The 24,033-nt window shown below is 37.9% G+C and overlaps 1 protein-coding gene and 1 long non-coding RNA gene across 3 annotated transcripts in view; one reads left to right on the top strand and one right to left on the bottom strand.

The window, feature by feature from the left end:
* Positions 1-788: 788 nt before the first annotated feature.
* The window catches only part of KIAA1217 (KIAA1217 ortholog), a 221,946-nt gene continuing 198,701 nt past the window's right edge, over positions 789-24,033 (top strand). Inside the window, 2 exon segments of the mRNA XM_026706260.2 lie at positions 789-1,063; positions 8,814-9,097. Coding sequence (XP_026562045.2) covers positions 994-1,063; positions 8,814-9,097 — 354 coding nt within the window. The 5' untranslated portion in view covers positions 789-993.
* On the bottom strand, positions 17,608-18,826 carry LOC148123950 (uncharacterized). Of its 2 annotated transcripts, none has more exons than XR_015739911.1 (2): positions 18,517-18,826; positions 17,608-17,749 (listed from the first exon to the last, which is right to left on the bottom strand). It is a non-coding gene; the product is annotated as an uncharacterized LOC148123950 (long non-coding RNA). The 2 variants fall into 2 exon arrangements; XR_015739912.1 differs by having other exon boundaries at positions 18,327-18,826.

Below are 24,033 nucleotides of genomic sequence, written 5' to 3' on the forward strand. Positions count from 1 at the left end.
AAGAGTAAGCAGTCTCTGCATTACAGGAGAGACTAATTTTAGTTTGTGAAAAGCACTGCTTTCTTCTGATTACCTTTTATTTAACAGATGCTTAAGTGTCCGGTCAGGTTCTTCATCCCATTTTCTCAATTTGTATAGTATTTAGAGCCACACCTCCATTTTCCAACCAACGATCATGCTTCACGTTGTAATTTGATAAATATTACCGTACTACTGTGTGCATCATGCAAGTGAGCTTGCAAATATTTTGACCAGTCTGTTCCTCTATCCTTCATTGCAACTTCATTAAACTGCCATCAAGGCTATTATCTTTGGGTGGCAGATACTTTTGTGTAGTGTTTTGTTGTTTTCCTGAAGAAGCTATATCTAAAAATGTCATTTTTTTCTTTCCTGTCTCAACTGACCAGGTATTTTATTTTTTATATACACATATGCACAGCCTAATAATAATCAGGTAGTATTGTACCATTATCAGGAAATTTAGGTCCTTAGACCAAGTCCTTTTGGGACTCATCCTATATATGAAATTGAATTTTCACATTCCAGTATTGATTTATGATTAGCACGACTGTGCTTTAAAGCTAAACTCCCGCCCGATTCCCCACCCCGGATCATAAAGTTGCCTCGGGGTCGCTTGTCTTGTTAAGGACCAACACTGCCGTGAGTAAAAGCGAAGACAAAAATTCAAACTCATCACCTGTTGAGGGCCTCCGAGAGAGAGAGAGTGAGAGAGAGAGAGAGAGATTGGGGGCTATTTCAGCCACAGCGGCGGGGGCTAACAGCCGCCTTTGAAAGCGCCGCTGCCCATTGGTTTGCTGAGAGAGGAGAACCTCGACTAGATATCTGGGCGGGGGGCTTATTGGAATGTAATTTGCCTTTCGAAAAGAACTTTCTGCTGTCCAGGGGAAGAAGGGCCGTTGGGTAGTTATTTTGAGCTGAAAGTTTTTAAGCTTTGTGAATCGAAAGCTTGTGGCAGGAGTGGAGGCAGCGGTAATGGAGGAAGCTGAGAACCAGAAATCGGAGCCGCTCTCGGTCTGTCCGAGAAGCAGCAACCCGAGGAAGGGTAAGTAACTAAACCGCGTGAAGCTTATCCCTCGTTGGCTGTTTTTAAATCCTCGTAAGAGTATCTGAAGCAGATACTTAATTTATCTGTGGTTGCCTGTACCTTTTGTCTTGGGGAAGAAAGCACCTTTCTGGAAGGCAAAATAATATCCTGTTTTGGAAATCCCAAAGTAATCCGAAGCGAGGAAGGGGTGTCAGTCTCCCATCAGAGGGTTCTATTAATTTTTAATTGGAAATCGAAATCCTGCCCTTTACTGTCCGGGAAGGTGGCCGATTGGCGTTCGTATTTTCGCGTCCAGTGAAATCGCTCAAAATTTAGTTTACTCCGCATGGAACGCGCGTTTGTCTTGGACTGTAGCCATAAGTTGTGAACGCCGCTTTCACGCTGTGAGGTCAGACCTGGTGTGTGTTCGCTTGGTGTCCGAGGCTCTACGTTTTAGCAACAAATGTTTTTAGAACAGAACACGTGACTAATCTAAATGCATTACTTTATGGGAGTTTATAAGGTATGTTTCTTTTGCGTAGATTATTTTGGGAAACTAGAATATAGGTTCAGTTACTGTATTTGAGGTCCCTGCAGATTTTATTATCTCCCTTTAGGGAGATTTCACCGAAGCTGGAACACTTTTTGTCTTAACTGAATAAATGTAAGTGCTATTTAAAGTGTGTGTGTGTGTGTGCACGTATGTATATATGTGTTAGAAATATTTCCAATGTATTTGGGGGGGGATGTTACATATTTTTCATTTATTGAAACTTCACTCTGTTTTGTTGCCTGTTATTTTTCTGTTTTTCTTTTGCTGCCCTCTCTGCTTTATTATGTTTATATAGTGAACCTTTAACATTTTTCTTTACTCGTGTATATTTATATTCTCAATGATAAAAGGTGGCATAAAATGTTTTAATAAAATTATTTCTTGCTAATTTAATTTCTATGAATTGGTGCACTGATGACACATGCAAACACATCTGTACAGGCTCATACAGGTAGGTTTGTTAACCTTGCATATAACCACTGGTATATATTTTGAAAGGTCTATGGAGCCTCTTGATGTACTGAAACTTCTTGGAATTTTCAGTCTGACAATTCAGGTTTTGTAGTAGGAATTATTTACACGATTCATATGTGTCATTTTAGTATATCGTATGAATACAGCATAATTCTCCATATTGGTGGGTTTCCTTTTTCAGTTAAGAATTGGATTTACTCTTAGGAAATCCAGCCAGAGATCATAGGGGAGTGGTGGGTGGAGCCTGAGGCAGAAATGGGTAGAGTAAACTTTTCTTCTCCCATCTTATTTCTGTCCCCTTTCTTTTTGCCACTTCTGTCTGTCTCATTGCCCCTGTTTTCCTCCCTTTCAAATGGGCAGCCAAGGAAAGATCTCCAGGAATTTTAGCTGATCGCTGCCAGGGCTCTTTGGAAATTAACCTGAAGGGAGCGTGAAAGTCCAAATACCCACCCCTGGTATATGTAAACAATGAATAAAAGATTCCAAAACACTGTGCTGTCTGATATAGGACAGGGGTGCCAAACTGGGGGCCTACAGGCTGGATGGGTCACATGCAGGCCACACCCACCCCAGTTCAGCGAAAAGAAAAAAGGTCATACGTCACATGATGGCAACATGACGCAGCGAGTTTGACATCCATGATATAGGAGCACTGGGTTGGAAACTTACTGTTATTTCACTACCATACTTAGGGCCAAGATTCTCAATTTGATTAAAAATGAATTGAGAGAACAACTGCTATGGTAATTTTATGGAGTAAGGTATTTCGACCTTCAAAGAAAATAAAGATGATGGATATATCATAAGCTGCGTACTTGTTTCTCATCTACTTACCTTCATGGATATGTAGAAAACAAACTTCTGCTTAAATTTTTAAGCCTGGCAAGCAGCTAAATTTGATATCTTAGAATGTGGCTACCTTTCCAGATATAACTCAAAGAATTCCCAAGGTAATGACAAATAGCATTTCTAGGTATAAAACTATTGGAATCTCAATTTGTAAATAGGTGTTGAAAAATAATCTCAAAACAATCAGATTTTTTTTTACTCCTAAAATAGAAGAGAATTGAATCTTCAAGACCATCATAGGAGCATAAATAATGTCTATGCATTTACATAATCATATCAATGCCACATTTTCTTGGTCTACTGCTTTGTAAAATTGCAAGGCTGAATAATTTTGGGAAGTATTTGATCTAATTGATGCATACATGCGCAGAAACTAAAAATGAATGAGACTTCCTGTATTTGTACAGGTCATTGATAGTGGCAGACAAAGTGACTCCAGCAGAATTAGGAGTTGACTCAGAGTTTTTCATTATTCACATTTAGAAAAAAGCATGTATGTTTTCTCAAGCATTTTCTTCTAGGTCGTAAAGCAGCAGATAGAAACTGGAAGAAATGATGTCTAAGCACATAGTTGCATTGTCCTCTGGGAGGTACAGTGACATATCTGCCTTGTATGTACTCCACCAGCCATGATGGGGAACTACCTGGGGGCTCAGCTGTCCTTCTCTCTGCAAATAGTATTACCTAGAACCACGGGAATTAATGAGTTGTACCCACCTGCTCCCTCTGTCATAGCTGCATAATGCACATTGTGCATAATGCATCCCTGTTTAATTGTAGTACAAGTCTTGAGCTAGGGTGGCACAGTGGTTAGAGTGCAGTACTGCAGGCTACTTCTGCTACCTGCAGTTTGGCAGTTCATATCTCACCAGGCTCAAGGTTGACTCAGCCTTCCATCTTTCCAAGGTCAGTAAAAAGAGGAGCCAGATTGTGAGGGTAATATGCTGATTCTGTAAACTGCTTAGAGAGGGCTGTAAAGCACTGTAAAGCGGTATATAACTTTAAATGCTAAGTCTAATTTCCTATATTGTACTAGATACAGTACATTGCAATATGGGCATCTTTGTAATCCATAGCAGTGGTTGCCAACCGGTGGTCCGCAGCCCACTGGTGGTCCATGAGAAAATGTTGATGGTCCGCAGAGAGAAATGTCATCCCCAGAGCACCCCCCCAAAGCAATTAATCCAGGCTGCGCAGGAACACAAATCTGCCCTGCCCACATGGCCCGCAGGAACCCTCCCCGCCCACTCCTTACCGGGCAAACTTGCTTTCTAAGTTGCTATTTTTCCTTTTTTTCCCCCAACCGTCAGCTGTTCTGCTGTGCCAGGAGATTTAGATTAGCTAGAAAGCAAGAAATCATTGGATTTCTTGCTTTCTGGCTAATCTTTAGAACCTCCTTTAGGACTGAAGGTTCTATTATTCAGTGCAGACTCAGATAGCCGTTGGCAGAAACAGATCTCTAAGTGAATCTATGATTCTGTGACCAACTCAATCTGCCTGTCTGTTTTGCCTTATTTTGGGTAAAAGTTGCTCCTTTTTAATAAAAAAATCAATATTTACATACATGGTGTGTTGTGAGTTACTTTTATGAGTTTGCTTGCAAGCAAATTTTATGTGACAGACTCAGGTAGCCAATGGCAGAAAGATAGATCTCTGAATCTGTGATTCCATGAGCAACTCAATCTGCCTTCCTGCTTTGCCTGATCTTGGGTAAATGTTGCTATTTTTTTATTAAAAAAATATCAATATTTACATCAATATTTATAATATTTACATACAACCCATGCTCAGCCAGTCACATGACCACCAAGCCACACCTACAAATTAGGCCACACCTAAGAACCGGTTGTTAAGAAATTTGAATCCCATCCCTGCCTCTGTGTTTGTATGTGTGTATGGGGGGGAGGGAAAGAGGGAGGTTAGATAAGATCTCTCCCCCCCACCCTCCTCACCACCACCAATGTCAGCAAGCCACCGTCAGTCAAAATTCATATTAGTAGTTCCCGGGATTTAAAATTATGAGTTTGGTGGCCCCCGACGCCCAAAAGTTTGGCGACCCCTGATCCATAGTGCCCTGAAATACCAAGATCACAAAAAGACATAATCTTATATAGGTTGGACTTAACGTAGGCTATTCAGGATAGTTGCTATTGGTACGCTTTAGATTTCCTGTATATCCTGATTTTATTTACGCATACACGCGCACACACAGAAGACAAAGGGAGAGAGAAAGAGAGAGAGTTGTAAAGCAAAGCACTAGCTTCATCTTTATTTAGAAGTATGTATCTGAACTCTACACTGAATACCAAAATTAGTCCAAAAATTAAAAAATGAATTGACATTATCAAGATGGGCAGCTGTTCCAATCTATTTAGTAAGGAAGAACCTGGGTTTGTTTGCTCCATCCCAAATCAGTTTTCAAATATTCATCCCCTTTAGTTTTTCTTGAGGCCCGCATTATAGCATTGCTTTAATATTTATATATTTATTTATTAAACAAATTTATATAGAAGGGACGGGGGGGGGGAAGTGGGAGGCAGGCAGGTATAGAACATTGGAAGTCGATAGTTAAAAGTTCACAATTTAAACCACCCAACCCCAACCCCAGGCAGCAGCAACAATAGAATCAAACAAGCCATTCGATTGGCTCTGAATGATCATTGATAAAACCATGCTCTGCCTTCCTGGCCATGTAGACATAATTGGGGTTGGCAGTTCATCAAAAAACAGCCTTGACATCTGAAATAATAAGACATAATTGTCATTATGGAAGGTAAATACACGCTACAGAATAGTGCATAGCACAACTGATAGAGATAATTGTGGGAGTTGTGTAGGATGGGTAACAGTAAAGAAGTCGGTAATCCCAGCAGCTGCTGTTTATGGATTGTAGACAAAAATACTCCCAATCTTTTGCAATAACAATCTAGGTGACAGTGCAGAAACTTCCTGGGGATGCTCCGGTTAATGTAAATAATACTAAAATAGAGAAATCCAAAGTGCATGCAAATTACCATATATGGAGAACATGAAGATTAGCATTTCACAGAGGCTGCTGGCAGTGGCTAATGATTTCTATAGCAGCAAATCATAGAGAAAAGATTCATAAAAGAATTGCTGTGATAAAGTAGATGAGAAACTGAGCTCTACTCAGTAGTTTGTCAGTTCAGATCTCTCCATTGCTACAAACTCAATAGATGGCCTTGGGTAAGCTCCTGGCTAAACTCAAATGCTTTTAAGGCAGTTTTTCCCAACCAGTTCTTTTTCTTGATGTATGGGTTCATTTCTCAGTATTTCTCAGTTCAGCATGGACTGAGCAACCTGGAAAATGAATTAGGAAGGCACCAAATTTATATGGCCCCAGTAAATTCAGTGGATTGAAAACTTGATGTTGTCATAACTGATGAACTGATGCTTACAGAAGCAAAATATATGTGGATGATTATTAATGAAATATCTGAAACTATACATGTATCTACATGCAAGAGAAGCCCATGTATGTATGTGTATAAAATATTTTTTGGTCTTTGCCCCCTTTTGTTCTTTCTTTCTTTCTTGTTGTGTTCTGTTTAATTAAACTAATATTTTAAAAAGGAGTATATCAAATTATGAAAAACTGTTACAAGGCAACTTGGTGTAGCACACATAAGCACAAGGCTGATAGAAAATTTTCCTGGTTTTATCTTTTTGCTCTTTCTGTGGTTTATTTAACAGGAAATCTGTCCTTAAACAATGCAGGGTTCAGTATACAAGAACAAATCATGGTTTCCAATTCTGGGATTATAAATTATTTGTTTCTAAACAGATGATGTGATTAGACGTTATACTAACCGAAGCACAGAAAGACCTTAGTTTTTGCTTGGAAAGAGGAATTAAATGGGACAAGCAGCCATGTATCAGTCAGAATTCTGACTTAGTCTGGCTGTGATGTGATACCTGAAATTTTAGGGTATTGCTAGGAGCATATAATGATTATGAGTTATGTCCCATTTTTCCTAGGAGCTTAGGGCAGTGTACCCAGTAGTTTAATTTCCCTTATTTTAATCTCTGCAATGGCAAATGTGAGATAGGTGAGGCTGAGAAAAGTAACCTACTGAGTTTTAAAGATTCAGGGTGAACTTGGTTTTCCTAATCTTAGACCAACTATCTTACTATTATACTATATGGATCCAGTTTGAACTTAGATTGTTGAAAACAATCAGAATTAAGTTGTAAATATGAAGAAAACAGTCCAAAGCATATAAAAACAATACTTCCAAATGAATATATATATGACCACCATTCGTTTAGGAGTAGAAGATCGTTCTGCATGTGAACAGAACGTATTTTCAACAATGGACTGGAAATAGGCACAAAACCTCTAATACATATTGACACTTTCAGAGGAGGCTTTGAAATGATGCAATGTGGCTTCTTCTGAATAGACTTGAAGCTTTTCACAGCTCTTACATGAAAGTGAATCCCACAGAAACAAGTAAGACTATCTTCTGAATAAACAAATAAATAAAAGGTCACAATATTGTACTTGGAGTTGGGGTTTTGGATAGCCTGCTTAAAGTTCATTGAATTCAAACATTTAAACACTAGACAACCAATGTCTCAACTCTATATACAGTATTTGCTTCTAAAACTACAATAAAATTACTTTAGTTGAGACAGGATGTTTACTTTCAAGATAACATAAAAATTGAAATGCTGCACAATATGTTAACTGAAAAAGGAAATTTAAAAATCAGTAATAATAGCAAATAAAGTTATAAACAAAATTAGGAATTTTTTATAGGACTGTGTTCTTTAATTTACTCTCCACTATTCATTTCTTCAACCTTCATTTTTCTTATGGACCCAAGAGTTTAGTTATCTGCAGGGTTTTTTTCCCCTCTTCTTTTTGATTGCTTTTGATTCTCAGAGATTACACAGACAAGTTTCTGCAGTTTTCTTGGTAAGGTTTTTCAGAAATGCCTCCTTTTTAGGGTTGAGAGACAGTGATTAACCCAGGTTCATCCAGGTTCACGAATTTTGCCTAAGATAGAATTAAAACTCACAAGTTTCCCATTTTCTAATTCTAACCTAATGCCTTCACTACTCCACTATGTTACCTGCAGATAAGTTAGCTCTAGTGTCCATACTACTGCAATGTTCATCCCAAGGTTGTCCATAATGCACAAGCCTCAAAGTTTAAATTTGTAAGAGTTTTCTCGCTTTCCTCTATTCCCCACTTATTTCTTTTCCTATCACATAGGCTTGCTTTTATTTCATTTCTCAAAATAATGGTTGATTGAAAAAGTGACACTATATTTTCCAGTCTACTGTCTCAGAGAGGCATAACATCCAAGCAAGATCCATGAAATTTAAAACCAAGGCTGTAGTCTGAAAATTGGGTGTGGGAAGAACTGGTTGCACAACAAGAAGTGTTTTTCTCATTACTTCACGAAAGTTTCAGAACACATTGAAACACACTGAAAGATAGATTAAAGATTTCAATTCCACTTTTTTTTTGCGGGGGATTATCAGTCAAGATTGTAAGGAAAACTAGTAATAGCTCCATTATTTAAAAAAATAGTTCAGTGTTATGATGGGGAAAACATTTTTCAAAAAATGTTCTGATTTTAAGCTTAAAGAAGAAAGGGAGTTATTTTTTATCCGTCATCTTACTTTAGAGTATAGCATTTCCACAATGAACCATATTCTATGTGACCTTATGTATTATTTTATATCACTAATAGCAACTATCTTTTTGGTGTTATTTTTCCAAAATAACTAAATTTGTTCTTGAATTGAAGCAACTTTATCTGACATATTTTAAAAAAAACTGGATAATATAATTCCATTCATCAATGTGGTGTTTAAGATTTTGCATTAACAATTTCTTCGTTTTTTTTAAATTCGCAGATCTGGGAAAAAGAAATGTGCATGGAGCTTCATTAGATGATACAGATTGCCTGTGGCCTAAAGAATTCATTACTTCTGAAAATAGGCAATCTACCCATTCCAAGGTGGGTCGCCATATTCCTCGAAGACATACTGTAGGTGGCCCTCGGAGTTCCCAAGAAATTTTGGGAATGCAACCTTCTGATATGGACAAAAAAAGAGAAGCATTTCTGGAGCATCTGAAACAGAAATATCCCCACCATGCATCTGCCATTATGGGCCACCAAGAAAGACTGAGAGATCAGGTATGGAATTAAAATATATAGTTTCGGTCTAAAATAGTATGCAGCTTTATCTCAAGACACACATTCCCTCTAGTGCCTCAAGGAGTATGTATGTATATGGCTCTGAATTGTATAAAGTAAAGGTAGAATATAGATCTGATAATAACCAATCAAATAAAAAAATCATTTGTAAGCGTTCTGGGAATTGTAGTTCCAACTGTTTTGTGGGCACCCAGATTAGTCTTAACCTGTCAAGAAACTAGATTACATCTGTTTATAATTAAGCCTGTTAACACTTAGTGACACTGCAGTACGCTAACATGCAATATCTTTTTTAAATGATAGGTATTTTGCTATTTTTGTGGGAATTTTCTGTCTGCTTTGATGAAGATGCATTCATTGAACTGATGTTAATCTGTCCTTATGAGAATTTGCTATGCATGCGTGTAAAAAAAGGCATATTCTCAGAGCAGGACCCAGCAGAATGGTTAATAGTGAATTGAGCAATCAGTTATCATTTGTAGCTCTATTTTTATACGAGCTGATTTTATCTGGTGAGCTCAACAGTTATTTGTGATGACTGGAACTTAAGTGATTATAACTGGATTTGGACCCAAGGTTCTTAAGCAGCTCACTTTTAAAAATGTGATAGTTTCAGATCATGCAAAGAATTGCTAAATTTCCAATAGTTGTTAGGTTCTGGTCTTTCTATTATCCAACATTTCAGAAGAATGCAAAGCTAAGGGAAATTTCCATAGCTGATCCCACAAATGCTTTGGCATCTAGAATGTGTCACTTATGAACAATGTTACTAAAAATAAATAGTGGAATAGCCAAGTAGAAAAGCATTCATATTGAATCAAAGATTCATTTTCTAATGAATGCAGTTTAAAATATATTGGCTAGAAATATATGCATCATTCATTTTGTAAGAATATGAAGTTGATAAAATAAATGTATACTGAGAAATTTATATTTTAGGATCTAATTTACCCAAATTTCTGATACTGCTATAGGTGTGATGATGGGAAAAGAGCTTGGGCACATTCAGCAAGAATATCAGGAGGGCTTCACAGATGTATTTTTATAATTTAGTAGCAACTTTTGAGTGACAGTAATATTAATACATCTATCTAGAGCATTTTTCTCCTTGATTACCCTCTGATTCTCTTTTCTCCACTTTCTTCTTCGTTGGCCAAGATGGATAATGACATAATGCCATCTGGATTTTCTGGGAAAAATGATCAAGAATTCACAAATTAAAAATAGTTTACATCAAATGTATACAAATAGATTGGTGCAGCTGGCTGTCTAGCTAAAGGGAGGAAGCCAGTAATAAGCTCCTCCCAAGTTATTTGCTGAAATAACACCACAGTTGGGGAAGAGGGACTCAAATGCAAGGCCTTGGACAATTGTCTGACTTATTTATTCCTGCCACCTCTGGTGGGAAATAGAAATATACATGTCGCTTGATGTATCTCCATGAAGTAAAAGTCAATTGGGGTCAATGTCACAAACAAACTAGGAAGTGGTCATCTGATGTATATACTCTGGACTATTTATGTTGATTTCACTTAGTTTTTAACTGCTGGAGATCCTACCTGCTGAAATATTTCAGAAGGTCAGATGGTTAAGATATGAATTGGATGAGTGGGCAACTCTTCTTAGTCTCTGGTCAACTCTATGGGCCAGTGATTTTGTCCTTAGTCCCTAAAGAAATTGTGTAGTTAGACTTACTTACATGATGCTGGTGAATTTGGTGGATTTGAAAGTGTAACTAAATAATAATTCAACATAGATATTATAATTCCCCCCATTTCTACCAACTTTTACTATGTTAGTGTTTGTTTTCAAGTCTAATCCCAATAATGCTTTAAAGGTAATGGGGGGGGGGGCTCAGTAGCATGCTTTAAAATAAGGATTAGAATATAAATTGATGCTGGGGTTTGCTATATTCGCCTATCTTTTTAATTAAAAGAACCTAATAAAAATCCTTCCTCAAATGCCAGTGTGCTTCCTTATCATTGAAAAGGGATGCTCCTGGAAAGGGGAAGAGTATGTAATGGGCTATGAGAACAACTTTGGTGGATAGGAGGAAAAGTCACAGCCTGGACAATGGTCTCATAAGAGTAATCCGAGTCCAAAGGATGGACGGGGATGGAGAAAATATCTTGAAGGAACCCTGCCTAGTTCTCAGGAAAGTAAAGGGAGGGGAAGGAGGAAGTGCATTTTGACTTGCAGAATTCTGCTACTGTAACCTTACAATAATAAGGGTAGTGTTAGTAGTTATGGTTTTGGTTTCCTGCCTAGACTACTTTGAAAAGGCTGTCAGTATATGACAGGACTATATATTCCCAGCTGCCTAGCTAAAGCAAGCTGGCACCTGTAGCTATAGATGGAAGAGGCAGATGATCGCTTTAATGACAATGGCAAAAGCATCTATTCCATACTGGGAGGTAGAAGGTAATGGCAAACCACCTCGATATTTTATCAAGAAAATTATCCTGAAGAAAATCTGTGGTTCCTACAAGTCAATATTAATTGATACCAGATAATAAATCAGTAATAAAATTGAGTGAGACATGATTCTGAATGGATAATATGGAGGTATAGGTAGCCCTCACTTATCTCATAGTCTCGGCTTACAGTCACAACTGAGACCAGAATTTCTATTGCTAAGCAAAGCAGGTACTAAATGAGTTGTGCCTGATTTTACAACAGCTTTGCCAGAATTAGCAATCACCATGGTTGCTAAGTGAGTTAAATGGTTGTTAAGTAAATCTGACTTCCCCACTGACTTTGTTTGTAGAAAGGTTGCAAGTGGCAATCACGCCACCCCAGATGGTTTGCAGCTTTGTAAAATATATGCTAGTTGTCAAGTACCTGAATATTGATCATGTGACTGTGGGGATGCTGCAGTGGTTGTAATTGTGAGGGCTGTTATAAGTCAATTTTGAACAGTGGCTACATGAATGATTGTAGGTTGAGGCCTACTTGTAAATAAGAACGAGAATTCCATTGTTAAGTGTGGTCCAAAGATGTAATTTCATATGTCTATGTCTACTTACAATGGCAGCTCTAGGAGGTCTAGTTGTCATTGTTAGAGGAATCCTGCATAGTTGCAGTGTTCCATGATTACATGATCACCATCTGCAACATTTAAAGTCCTTCTGGCATTGCCATTAACCTTGCTTTTCAGAAACTGGCAGTGAAGATCACAAATGACAATCATGTGATCATGGTAATTGCAAGTGTTTGCCAAGCACCCAAATCACGACCATGTGACCATGGGGTTACCATGGCTGCAACTATGAGGATCTGTCCAGTGTCATACTAGCTTTGAACAATTACTGAAAGAATGGACATTAAATTAGGATTACCTGTATTTGTAGGTGTATTAGTGTCTGGAAGTAATAGCTTGGGGATTCAGATATTAAGCCTTAAACTGTAGCATAAATAGGCAAAGGATGAAATTTGTACAATCTATTAACTAAAGCTAAACATGCACGTTATAGCTTACGGTCTAATCTAAATTATGCTAGATTACTGTACAGAGGATGGAAGGAAATGGCCATGCACCCATCTTTGTAAAAAATGAGTGACCATATCTTACATTTGTGTACTGGTGTGTGTTGGTGGTTCAACATAGTTGAATTTTGGCATATGAAGTTTGCACATGATGTGGTAAATAATAATGTTTCCCCTAACTGTCATTTAGTATGAAATTGCTCTCAAAACTTCTAATTTCTTTGTAATTTCTGGAAACACTTTCTGCTGCTTTTGTCTTTCTTTTCTTCATACCAGTTTCCAAGCTTCAGATTTGCGCTTGCTATTTGTGTAATGAACAACAGTATCTTCAGAGATACTGCAGAGTGGTAACTAAAGATACTAATCAAATCTAAGAAATTAATTTTTTTTAGATTAGATATTTCCTGAGTCATGTAAATATTTGGCTCCAGCATAGAAGGTATTTGCAGGCTAAGCTTTGGACAGATCTCTGTAGGGATACTCTGAATTATTTAACTTGATATTTCTCCAAACCCAGTGGATTACAGAAGGAATGCAGTAAATTGTATTTGTTGTTTTTTTTTTTTTTAGGTTGCCATATTTGCTAATTTATTAAAATTGCAGAGCTTTTCAGGAATTATGTTTCACCATTGTAAGTGGATCTCATTTCTGAATAGATCTGTATGTATTAGTTTGGAATAATATATCCAGCTTGTATCCTGTACTCATAATTAGGTTGAAATTGTATACTTAATGAATTTTTAAAATTTAGAACAGCTTAGTCCCAAAGAAGACAAGGAAATAAATCTTAAAACATGCCCTTTGATTATGTGTATTACATTATTACAATCAGTAATAGATAATTCTTAAATTAATTTGTAATATATGTGGGAGGGGGAGTACCCTTCCTCAGTGATTACAGTAATGTGTCCAAAGAGCTATAGGAAGAAGACTATCCATGAGCTTCTGTCTTGATAAGGTAAAGGTGTTCCCATAGGTTTTACCCTGCTAGTGGAAGCTGACCTTAGGGGTTGGTCCATTTCTGAAACCAAACAGCCAGCATTGTCCAAAGACATTTCCACGGTTGTATGGCTGGTACATATGCTCAGAGCATATGACAAAATATGGAATACTGTTACCTTTCCACATGCTTATATGTGGTTTAGTTTAGTTTAGTTTATTGTCATTGCACCTCATACAACAAAATTAAATGCCATCTTCAGTATACATTATAAATATAAAAATAAAACACAAATCCACATCCTTCACATCCTATACAATTTAATTGAAAACCCAAAATTGCATTAATATTGCACTATACAGTAGAATTAAATATTGTTACTGCCCTGGGATAGAAGCTGTTTTTTAGCCTATTTGTCCTTGTTTTTATTATCCTGTACTGTCTGCCAGATAGTAATAGTTAAAAAGGGGGGGTTCCCAGGATGAGATGGGTCTTTAAGAATTTTTTGAACTTTCTTGAGGCAGCAGGAGCTATAAAGCTCTTCCAAAGAGTGGAGAGGGCAACCAATGATCTTCTGGGCAATGACATTAACCCTCTGGAATGCTTTCCTATCTGCCACTGTGCAATTGGCAAACCATACAGAGGTGCAGTGTATGGTGCAGAAGGGTTAGGTTTAGAAGGTCACCAGCAGTTTTTCATCCAGTTATTGTTTTCTGAGAAATCTCAAATAGTATAATCTCTGCTGGGCCCTTTTGACCAGTGCTGCAATGTGAGCACCCCAGGTCCTCTTTTATGATAATACCCAGAAATTTAAAACTGGCCATTTGCTCTACTCGGTCTCCATTGATAAGCAAGGGATGGATGTCTAATATGTTCCTTCTATAGTTCACTATAAGCTCCTTGGTCTTATTGGGGACCAAACTATTGTTTCCACACCACAAAAGCAATTGGTCTACCTCATCTTGATAGGCAGACTCATCCGCCCCACCACTGTTGTATCATCTGCAAATTTAGTAATAGTATTACTAGCGTTAGTGGGCTACCTGAGTCATGCACATAAAGAGTATAGAGTAAGGGACTTAACACGCAACCCTGTGGTGTACCAGTATTAAGAATAAGCTAACCACTTTTGGATGCTTTTCAGCAGAACCTTCAGCTTTCCCAGGTAGTTCAGACCGGAAACACAACCAGATAAGCTCATTCTACTTTATTGTAAGGCTACCTTAGCAAAATCATGAAGAAAGTATAAATCTCCTGCCATATTTTTTGTAGCCTGAGAAGTGTCATGCCTCTTTCAGAATCTGAATCCAAGGAGGAAGCCGAACAACTGACAGGGAATGGGAGTGTGGCTCCATTGGCTGTGGAGGAGGCTGGGGAAGGGCAAAGTCTGGCTGGGCAGAGCAGGGAAGAGATAGAACAAGGGAGAGGAAGTTCAGAGAAAGATCCAGGCCCACCCCCTCTTCATCCTAGGGCACACAGGGAGGAATGGAGCAGAGAGCAATGTGGGTCATGTGGCTTACGGGGGAGGAAAGGGCCCTGATTCCCTTTATTAGCCACAGCTGAGAAGACAGTTTACAAATTAGGCAGGCTGCATGCGGCAGGCTGCTGGGAGCAAATGTGACTTTATCTTGTGTTGTCGTTGCTTATCCTTGTTCCTGGAGTCCTCCCAATCATGTGAGTTTTGCTGTGCCTTCAAGTCTGAAATTCTTGCTCCTGCCCTGCCAAACTAATCACTTCAGTTTGGCTGGATTGGACTTAAAGTGACAGTTCGTGTGACCATGTTTTGGACTTGATTCTCTACAGCCAAAGGCTGTTCCTGGGAGAGTTCTTCTCCAGCCAGAAGGTAACCTGGACATTGGGGGCAAAGTTGGAGATAATAAAGGGTCTCTTATTGATTATCTGACTGTGTTGCCCTTGTGCCATGCCCCGGGTCATCACAATAAGTTAGGGGGAGGAACTTTCTGAGTTTCTTTCTCTGCCCGTTATGGAGCTACAGGCTGGGACCCTTCTTATCTGATTGTTCCCTAGGCAACATCTCTCTTCTCCTCTCTCTCTCTTCCTCTTCCCCAACTCTCAAAGTCATTACCACATATATCACCCCATGTACAATGTGTTACAGTAATTTATGCAGGACATGAATAGGGGATGAGTGACTGAGCATAGGGCTTCCTGTTTCAGGAATGATAAACCACAATAAACCTACAGGCTAAAGCTATGCAAATGCCTTCCCAGCACAATTGTCATCTGGTCATCTAGTAGAAGTCATGTGTCCAAAAGGACTTCCAGAAAGTGCACTGGGATCTGTCTGTCGTAGGGACACCCCATCCATAACTAGAGTAGAATGGCCTCCAAACCAAAGCTAGTCTGCCAGGTTTGAGGCCTGTTCATTTATCCACAGCCTCGAAGCATTGAGACAGGAGATGAAAAGCTTTGATTACTTCATAAAAAGTGGAAATCTAGAGCCGGGTAACACCAGCATACTGATAATGCCTTAGTTCATGGTTATGAATGACTTCACCCAACAGTTTCTGTATGATAATCATGCTGGTGTTAATCAGAAGCAGAGAAAATATTGAACTCTGTGGCACTCCACAGTGCAGGGACTAAGGGCGGGACAGCATCAAGTGGAACAGCTGTAAAAGAAAGAGGAGGACCATCACAACACACAGCTAACCCTTATAACCAATCCAGAAAAATATTAGAGTCAGAGGCTCTAAAGTACTGAAGGCTGCTGTGAAGTCAAGTAGAGCAAGGATGGGTACACCTAAAAATGCAGCCAGTGCAGTTTCAGTCCCTTATCCAGATAATCCATTTTGTTCAGGATCCTTTGAAGCTGTTGCATGACCACCTTCTTGACAACCTTTCCTAAAAAGGAAAAGGTTGGATACCGAATAAAAATTGCCCAGGATGGTTTTGTCTAGCAGTGGCTTCCTGAGGATGCAGGGGAATTCTGGGAATTTAAGTCCACAAATCTCAACCTTGTGTAATACTGATCTAACCTAAAAACAGAACTGCTTCTACATTTGAACTACTCTAAGCAAACAGAATTCTATCAAACTTTGTTTTGGTTGTTTGCGTTTCTAGTTTTACCACCAGTACTTGGAATATTATCAGGGGGTTAAAAGCCACTATTTAACATTATAGCATTATTTCAGAGAGAGACATTTTGAATGGCATTGTGGGAAACTGAAGTGTTAGATAGAATCAGCTGGCTGGTGATGTTCTGAATATTTTTCTGGATAAGTTAAAATAGGTGGGCAGAAAAGCATAAGTTGTGGGCTGTGCCCATTTTGCTACAACCAGAAGATACACATCTAGAGTAGTTGGGTCTTGGACAATTAAGTCTGGCTGACAAGCAAAAGGTAAAGTTGAAAAAGGTGTATGTGTAGTGTTTGTCTGATTTCTATAAACAACATACCATGGTCCTTGACATATAGTATGATTATATGGAGCCTGCCCATTATGTTTGTATGACATGATGGTCGTAAACGACTACCACAAAAAATTTTGTAAAAATGGGTCAGTCAAATGACCGACCCATTTTTACAAGCTTTTTTTGTGGTAGTCATTAAGTAAACACATTGGTTAAAGTGAACTAAGCAAACTCATTGGTTATAAAGTGAACCAATGAGTGGCTATGGATGTGGTTTTGCTAAAAACGGGAATTAAGTGCTGTAAAAGTGATGTTGGAACATTGCAATATCAGTATCAATATTTATTTTAAAACCACAAATGGTTCCTGGTTTAGAAATAGTTGCTTAAAATAAAGCATATGAATACATTCTGAATAAAACATATTCAGTAACATCAGAATCTACACTATGTGAATCTCTCTCTCTCCTCCCCCTTCCCCCCCCACACGCCTGCAAGAATATGTATCTATCAGCAGAAAAGTCTGTGGCCTCTGTTCTAGAAATAGCTACTCAGACTGAATATTTATCCAATAATAAAAGATACAGCAAATGAATTGGAAGTTTGGAAATCAGCTCTGCAAAAAATCGAATCTCTAGTTGATAATCAGTACTGAGTGCCAACTTTTGTTTTGTGTGTGTGTGTGTGTGTGTGTGTGTGTGTGTGTTTTGCAACATGATATTCCTGATGATTCATCTCAATGCTTTAGCCATCCTGTGTTTGTCTCTTTTGCGGAGGTTCATTCATCAAGGAGCTGATCCAGGAAACCACCTTTTTTCCCCCCTCTGAATAATCTATAGGGACACAATCACATCCATTGTAATTTTTCTGGAAAGGAGCCAGGTACAATGACAGTAAGGAGTTACATTTGTCAGTTTCCCTTTCATGATTATAAAAGCACCTCCTCTGAACAGGATTTAAAGAAAATGGAAGTGTGTACTGCAAACGGACTTCTCTCGAGAAAGCATACACCTAAGTCAATTCAAAGTTTTAAAACTGAATTTAAAGTTCCTCCATTTCTGTATATGTCTTGGGGATGGTGGCGACAGCTACTTTTGGAAAATATACTTCATGATAGGTCCCCTTTATTTCCCATTGTTTATCCTGGTTTGAAAGTTTGTAATAGTTATTTTAGAGGGAGTATCTACTGAAAGAATTGTTTTCTAAACATTGACATCTACACAATACTGTACTAGGAGTCAAGCAATATACTAACAGGTATGGCTCTTATTTATTAACCAAATGTATACAGTCTCCTATCTTATTGACTCTGGGTGGTGCATAACAAATGAATAAAACTATATGTAAAAACAAAGCAAAAATATACAAAGTCCCTTAAAAGTAGATTTTATTAAAAACAGTGATACAAACCCTAGGTGAAGAGTGGGAAAGAATAACCAACTCAGCAATAGAGCCATTTAAGCAAATCTCAAAATGGCCTCCTTCACAAGTTTCAAAAATAACTCCTATACACTTTGGTAGATATTTCTAGAAAGGTTAGTAGAAAGTATCATGACTCCAGAGAGTGCTGTAACATTGATGGAGAAGATGTTTTGCTCACCTGGCCACGAATATCTGACTTGATCAAAGTGCATGTATGATTCCAGTTGCATGTATATCCCAAAAGAAGGGAGAGAGACAGAAAAAAGTGAAATTCTATTAAAATGTTCTGAACGGTTTAGAAAAGCAGCTCCAGAAAGTGATGGCAAATTTTCCCTTTAGTAGGAACAATGTTTTCGACACTGAAGTCCATGGGAGTAAGCTTTCAATAGGTGACCACATCACCGAAAAAGATATAAAAATAATTGTTGAAGCCAGGAGGAAGTCGGAGTGAAAATGTGTGTGCTAGGAAGAGCTCATAGCAAGAGGCAGGCTTTCTAAATAAAATGGAGAGAACAAGCTTCCAAGAGAAACCTGTTTGACAAGTTGTACTACTTAGAGAGGATTATTGGTTCCTTAAAAAAAAAAAAAACAATTGCAAAGGGAAACAATGAACCCACTGAAACTATTATACTAAAACTCAGTGAAATCTAGCTCATGGGCATAACCATTCTGGGGTGTCGGTATCCCTTTAGAATACTCATTCTGCATTGTTGGACAGAAAAGGCAGACAACCAATGTATTGCTACAACTTGTTTTTTAAAGCACTTTATTCCTGCAGTAACTTATTTTGCCTTTTATAATAGTCTCTTCTGTTTTTAATTGTGAGTTAACTTCTGAAAGATTGTGTGCCAAGGAGCAGATGGTTAAACATTGACTCAAGACAAATAGCTAAATTGTACCCTGTGGTCTGAATCTGACAGGTTACTTTGCTGTATGAGCAGGTGGGGTTAAAGTAACCATGGAGATGGGTGATATCATACTCGGAAAGCGTGTTAAGACAGCTAGTGTAACTTGTAGCTTGTTCAAAGTCCCATAGGCTGGAGGAGGCTTTCATGCAAATGAGAAAGTTTGACTCACAAAAGAGGTTAAAGGAGTTGCGGTGGAGACATGGAAGATGTTTCACCTGCCTGGATTGTAAAGAGATTTTGTTGTGAATTAAAGATTTTGGTGGCTACAGGAAATGTTCTGGAACTAATCTCTTGGGCTGCCTTTGGAGTCCTCTAATTAGGTAAACAGACATTTCCTTTGTATCTGGCAGAGGCTATAATGTGGGATGAAATTTACTTTGCTGCATTGTCTTCTGGAGAATAGAGTTGAATTAATCTCCCGTATGTATTTCTCTTGTTTCTCTCTCTTGTTCTCTTCCCCTCCTTCACCTGCTCCACCCAACTTTTGATTTGAAAGATCGGCCAATTTTCCGTGGGGTGGGAAATGCGGAAACAGTAGTTTGATTTCTGTTGGAGAGACATGCTAGAAATAGGAAAGTGTCATTACTTTTATTTCGAGAACTGTTCTGATTAGGTGCTTTGATTTTCATTGTTAGCCTCATTGTGAATGAGTTCATAAAGCCCTAATTTGTGGTTCAAACTTTAGAAATGTTCATGTATGGAAAAGTTTTCTGAAGAATAGCTTTAAAACATCTATCCTCTTCTGACAATACTTTTCTATCAGAAGCCTGGAAGTTTTGCAATGGAAGAATATGATTCATTCTTTTCTTTTTTTCCTTGTCTGGCAAAAAGTTACTTGGCCAGCTAGAAAAAAAATTCCTTGTTTTTTGTTGCTAGCATATAGTCGTTGGGGGTCTGTTGCTGCTGTTACCACCATCAGGAGGTGGTTTAGTTTTCTTGAGATGAATAATGAGTATGTTGGCATAAATCTTTGAAGCAGAAAAGGTCACCAGTTCAATTTAAAGGACTAGGTAAAATGAAGACTGGACAGGATTGCGTAAAAACATCTTTTATTCTCTTAGCAATCTGACCAAAATGGAAAGCTGTAAAAATGTTTTTTTTAAATCACTTTCCTTTCCTTTCTAATACAAGCAGAAGTGAATTTAGAGGCACAAAATGCTTACAAAATAAGTAAAAGCAAGTGAAACTATATTTTGTGAATCTAGTTCACATAGCACTTGTGGATAAATTGCTAGTATTAGTTTACTAATGGTAATTTATAGAATTAATTCCAAGCCTAATTTTTCATTGTTGTTTTAAGAAAGGACTGATGCTTTATGTGTTTAATATTAAAATATGTCATGGTGAACAATGTGTCAAATAAATTGGGTGATTTGCATTAATTATGCTGATTGTGGTTGGTGAAGTAAAAGAGTGGAAGGAAATATGGAGCAACCAAAGTCAGTTCTAATATTTCATGAATAAATTTATGGTTGGGAATCATATATAGAAAATCAAACATTTGATTTTAACAAAAATAGTATATTAAATCAATAAATATTTAACTATTAAATATCCATCATGATAGAAATGTGGTGGAAACAACAGTATATTTATATTGTTACTGGTGTAGGATCCGTATATTCTGAGCCATTCAGCTGCAGTTTTTCTCCCCAGATTACACCTATTGCTTGTTCAGTGTTTTAGCTTTCTAAAGCCAAAAGAGAAAAAATAGCAAATACTGATTTACATGAATTAAGCAAGCCAGATATTCATGGGGAAGGGCAGCTATTGGGTCTCTGCAACAGAGGTAATGTTTGTATTTATGTCAAAACTCTCTAAGGAGAATGAAGGCATTTCAAAATAACCATTGGAGTTACCTTTTTTCTACTCCGCCATGCCCCTACCTGGTACTGGAGCTGAAGTTCAGCATAATTGGATGGCACTAGGTTCGATGAGATTTGAGTTAATATTTTAAATTGAGTCTTGTTTATCACTGCTTTGAAAAATAGAATGCAATGCTGCAAATTTTTAAAAATCTTTTCCTGTTGTTGTTTTTGAGATCCGGAGACATTCAATAGGAGGATTTCTATTTCTCCTGCTCACAAAGTTTTGCCCTGCATCAGAGTCTATTTCTAACATTACCCTTAGCTAGAGAACAGCTCAGTGGTTCCTTTGATGTGGGTGCTGCTTTCCAAAGGCATCAAATTATTTTGAATCACCCCCTAGTATTTTTGTGTTTCTATAGAGGATGTAATATGATCAGGTTTCCACTCTTTGGTTTCTAAGTGCCTTGATTCATCCGCTTTCCATACCAGAGATACTCAGCCATATTGATTTTCTGAAGACTAGTACTTTGCACTTTTTTCAGCAAAAAATATGAAGCCACTGCAGCAGTTAACCTGGATACATAGAAGGCAGAGAATGGCTTCAGATGCAGGAGAAGGACAAACGATGTAATTTATTTGGTTTGCCTGTATGCCCGTTGGATCAATCAAGTTCTTATCAAGAATCATGTTGATGAGATATTGATTATCCCCACATGCTCTAATGCAATGTTTCTTAACTTCAGCAACGTTAAGTTATGTGGATTCTAACTCCCAGAATTCCAAGAGGGGATGTTTGCTGAACACTGGCTGGGGAATTTTGGGAATGGAAGTCCAAACACCTGATGTTAAAAAATACTGTTGTAATGCACTTGCTCATCCCATTGACTCCGGGGCTAATTTGTTCTGTGTTTATGCCAGGTATGCCTAAGAAAAGACTTAAAAATTCCAGCTTTGTGGAATTTTCACAGCAAAGACAAAAGCAGTGTTTTTCCATGTACAGCAAATTCTGGAATGTTTTCAAAGAGTGATTGAATTGTTGATATGACTGACTCTGTAATTCTTACTCTTGAAAGCTTGTGTAGTTTTGAGACAGGGACCATAGCACAGTGGATAGGTTCATGTTTGAATGTAGAAAGTCCCAGATTCAGTTCTAATTCTAGGAAGAACCGCTGTGCATATTGCATGAAGAAGGTATTTTTATTCCTGGGAATTGATTCAACTGTATCTAACATATAAGAGTCAGAAGAGAATATTGTCAAAAACAAATGGCAGAGTAATACATTTTTCCCACTGTAAGGCATTTTCCTCATGAAATTTTATTTATAATAAACATTTCAAAAATGCAAGCAAAAATTCACCTATGTGATAAAAACACTAGAAGGTAAAGAGACTCAATGTCTGCTTAAATTAATTTCTAGTGATATCACACCAGTATCACCACCATGGCCCTTGCAATCTTTTGATACTAAGGATGCAAACCCAATTTTGATTTGAGATGAAACCCAGTGATTGAGTGCTATTGCGCCAAATGCTTTCAATTGCTCAGAATTTCAGCAGATGTCAACTTTTTCTTTAGTGAGAAATTACTGTAGGGGTATAAGGCAGTAGTTGGTAAAGGAAGCCAGTGTAAAGAAAGCAAAAAGTCTAGCCAGCCACAAGCAACTCAGTGCTTTCTTTACGCTAGTTGCCTATTGAAAAGAAGGACTGCCTTATCTGCCTGTAACTCAATTCAATCCTGGTTGCATTTTACACTGGAATTAGAAGCGTATGTGGAGTTGGAAAATGAGTAATTTAGAAGTGTAGTTTGAGAATTTTTTTTTAAATCCAGCTTCCTCTTTTTCCATACTTTTCCAGAACATTATTGGGGAAAAGAGCAATAAGGATGTGAATGGACTTATTAAAGGGCTGTTTGGCTATCAGAACAAGTTTTCCTCATAAATTGTAACCCCAGAAAATGTCAGCCTGAACTAGGAGGGCATATTCAATGCATTCCTAAGAAGGCAAACCCAATTGAATTCTTTTAAAAATTCAAACACTTGGGCAGAAGAAAAAAACTAAGATAAGCTCTGAAAATACTTAAACATCTTGAATTTTAAAATGGTAGAGCATGGGACAAAGAATGCCTTACATCCCACCATAGCAAAAGCTCAAGAGAGACAGACTTCTTGTGAAGATATCTTCATTGGCTTAGCCGTTTGGCCAATAGCCATGATAGGTTCTATTTAAGGCCATGTAAGCTTTTTAAGGACATTTGAAAAACATGTCCTCCAAAATTATCTGGATAGCACCTGTAGAAAATAAGCTTGGGTTGTGCTCATGTGGAAAAAAAAACTCTGCACAGGCCTATAATCTTTGTTAATAGGAACATTTAAAGGAAAATGACCATAAATAAGATGTTTCTTGGAGTAGACAGCCCCTCCTAAGTACTATAATCAGATGTACACCTGCACAATAGAAAGTAGAAGCTAAGCCTTTGCTCATCCAAACTCACATGTATTTCTTTGGAGCAAGTTGGAATGTTACTGGATTTAAGCTGGGGCATTTCGGCAATAGATAGTGCTGGAGGTTAGTAATATAAACAGTGTGGGGTGCAACTTTCTAAGCATGAATGCACAAAAGCATTTATAGGTTTGCATCTCTCTGAACAAAAGCAGACTAAGCAGGTCAGTTAGTTCTGACTGATTTTAATCCCACAAATTTAAAGCCCCCTTTCAGAGAACTGTTAGGAGAGTGCAAATAAACAAACTGGGTAAATCTCTTGCTGAAAAGGTGTTCTGTTTTTTTCTTTCTTTTTCTTTTTTGGTAGTGAATACACTTGCTGAAATAGCACAACAGAAAGAGGGAAGAAAATCCTGCTCTTATCACCACTGAGTGCATTCTTGTTTTGTTCTGAATATCCTCCTGGCTCTCCTACTTGGTCTGTTCTTCCTCATTAAATTGCACCAATTTAACAAAATTCATGACAGTGAATTTTGGGTG

Source organism: Pseudonaja textilis, chromosome Z, assembly GCF_049901715.1.
Source record: "Pseudonaja textilis isolate UNSWEBS1 chromosome Z, rPseTex1.2, whole genome shotgun sequence".
Classification (NCBI taxonomy): domain Eukaryota; kingdom Metazoa; phylum Chordata; class Lepidosauria; order Squamata; family Elapidae; genus Pseudonaja; species Pseudonaja textilis.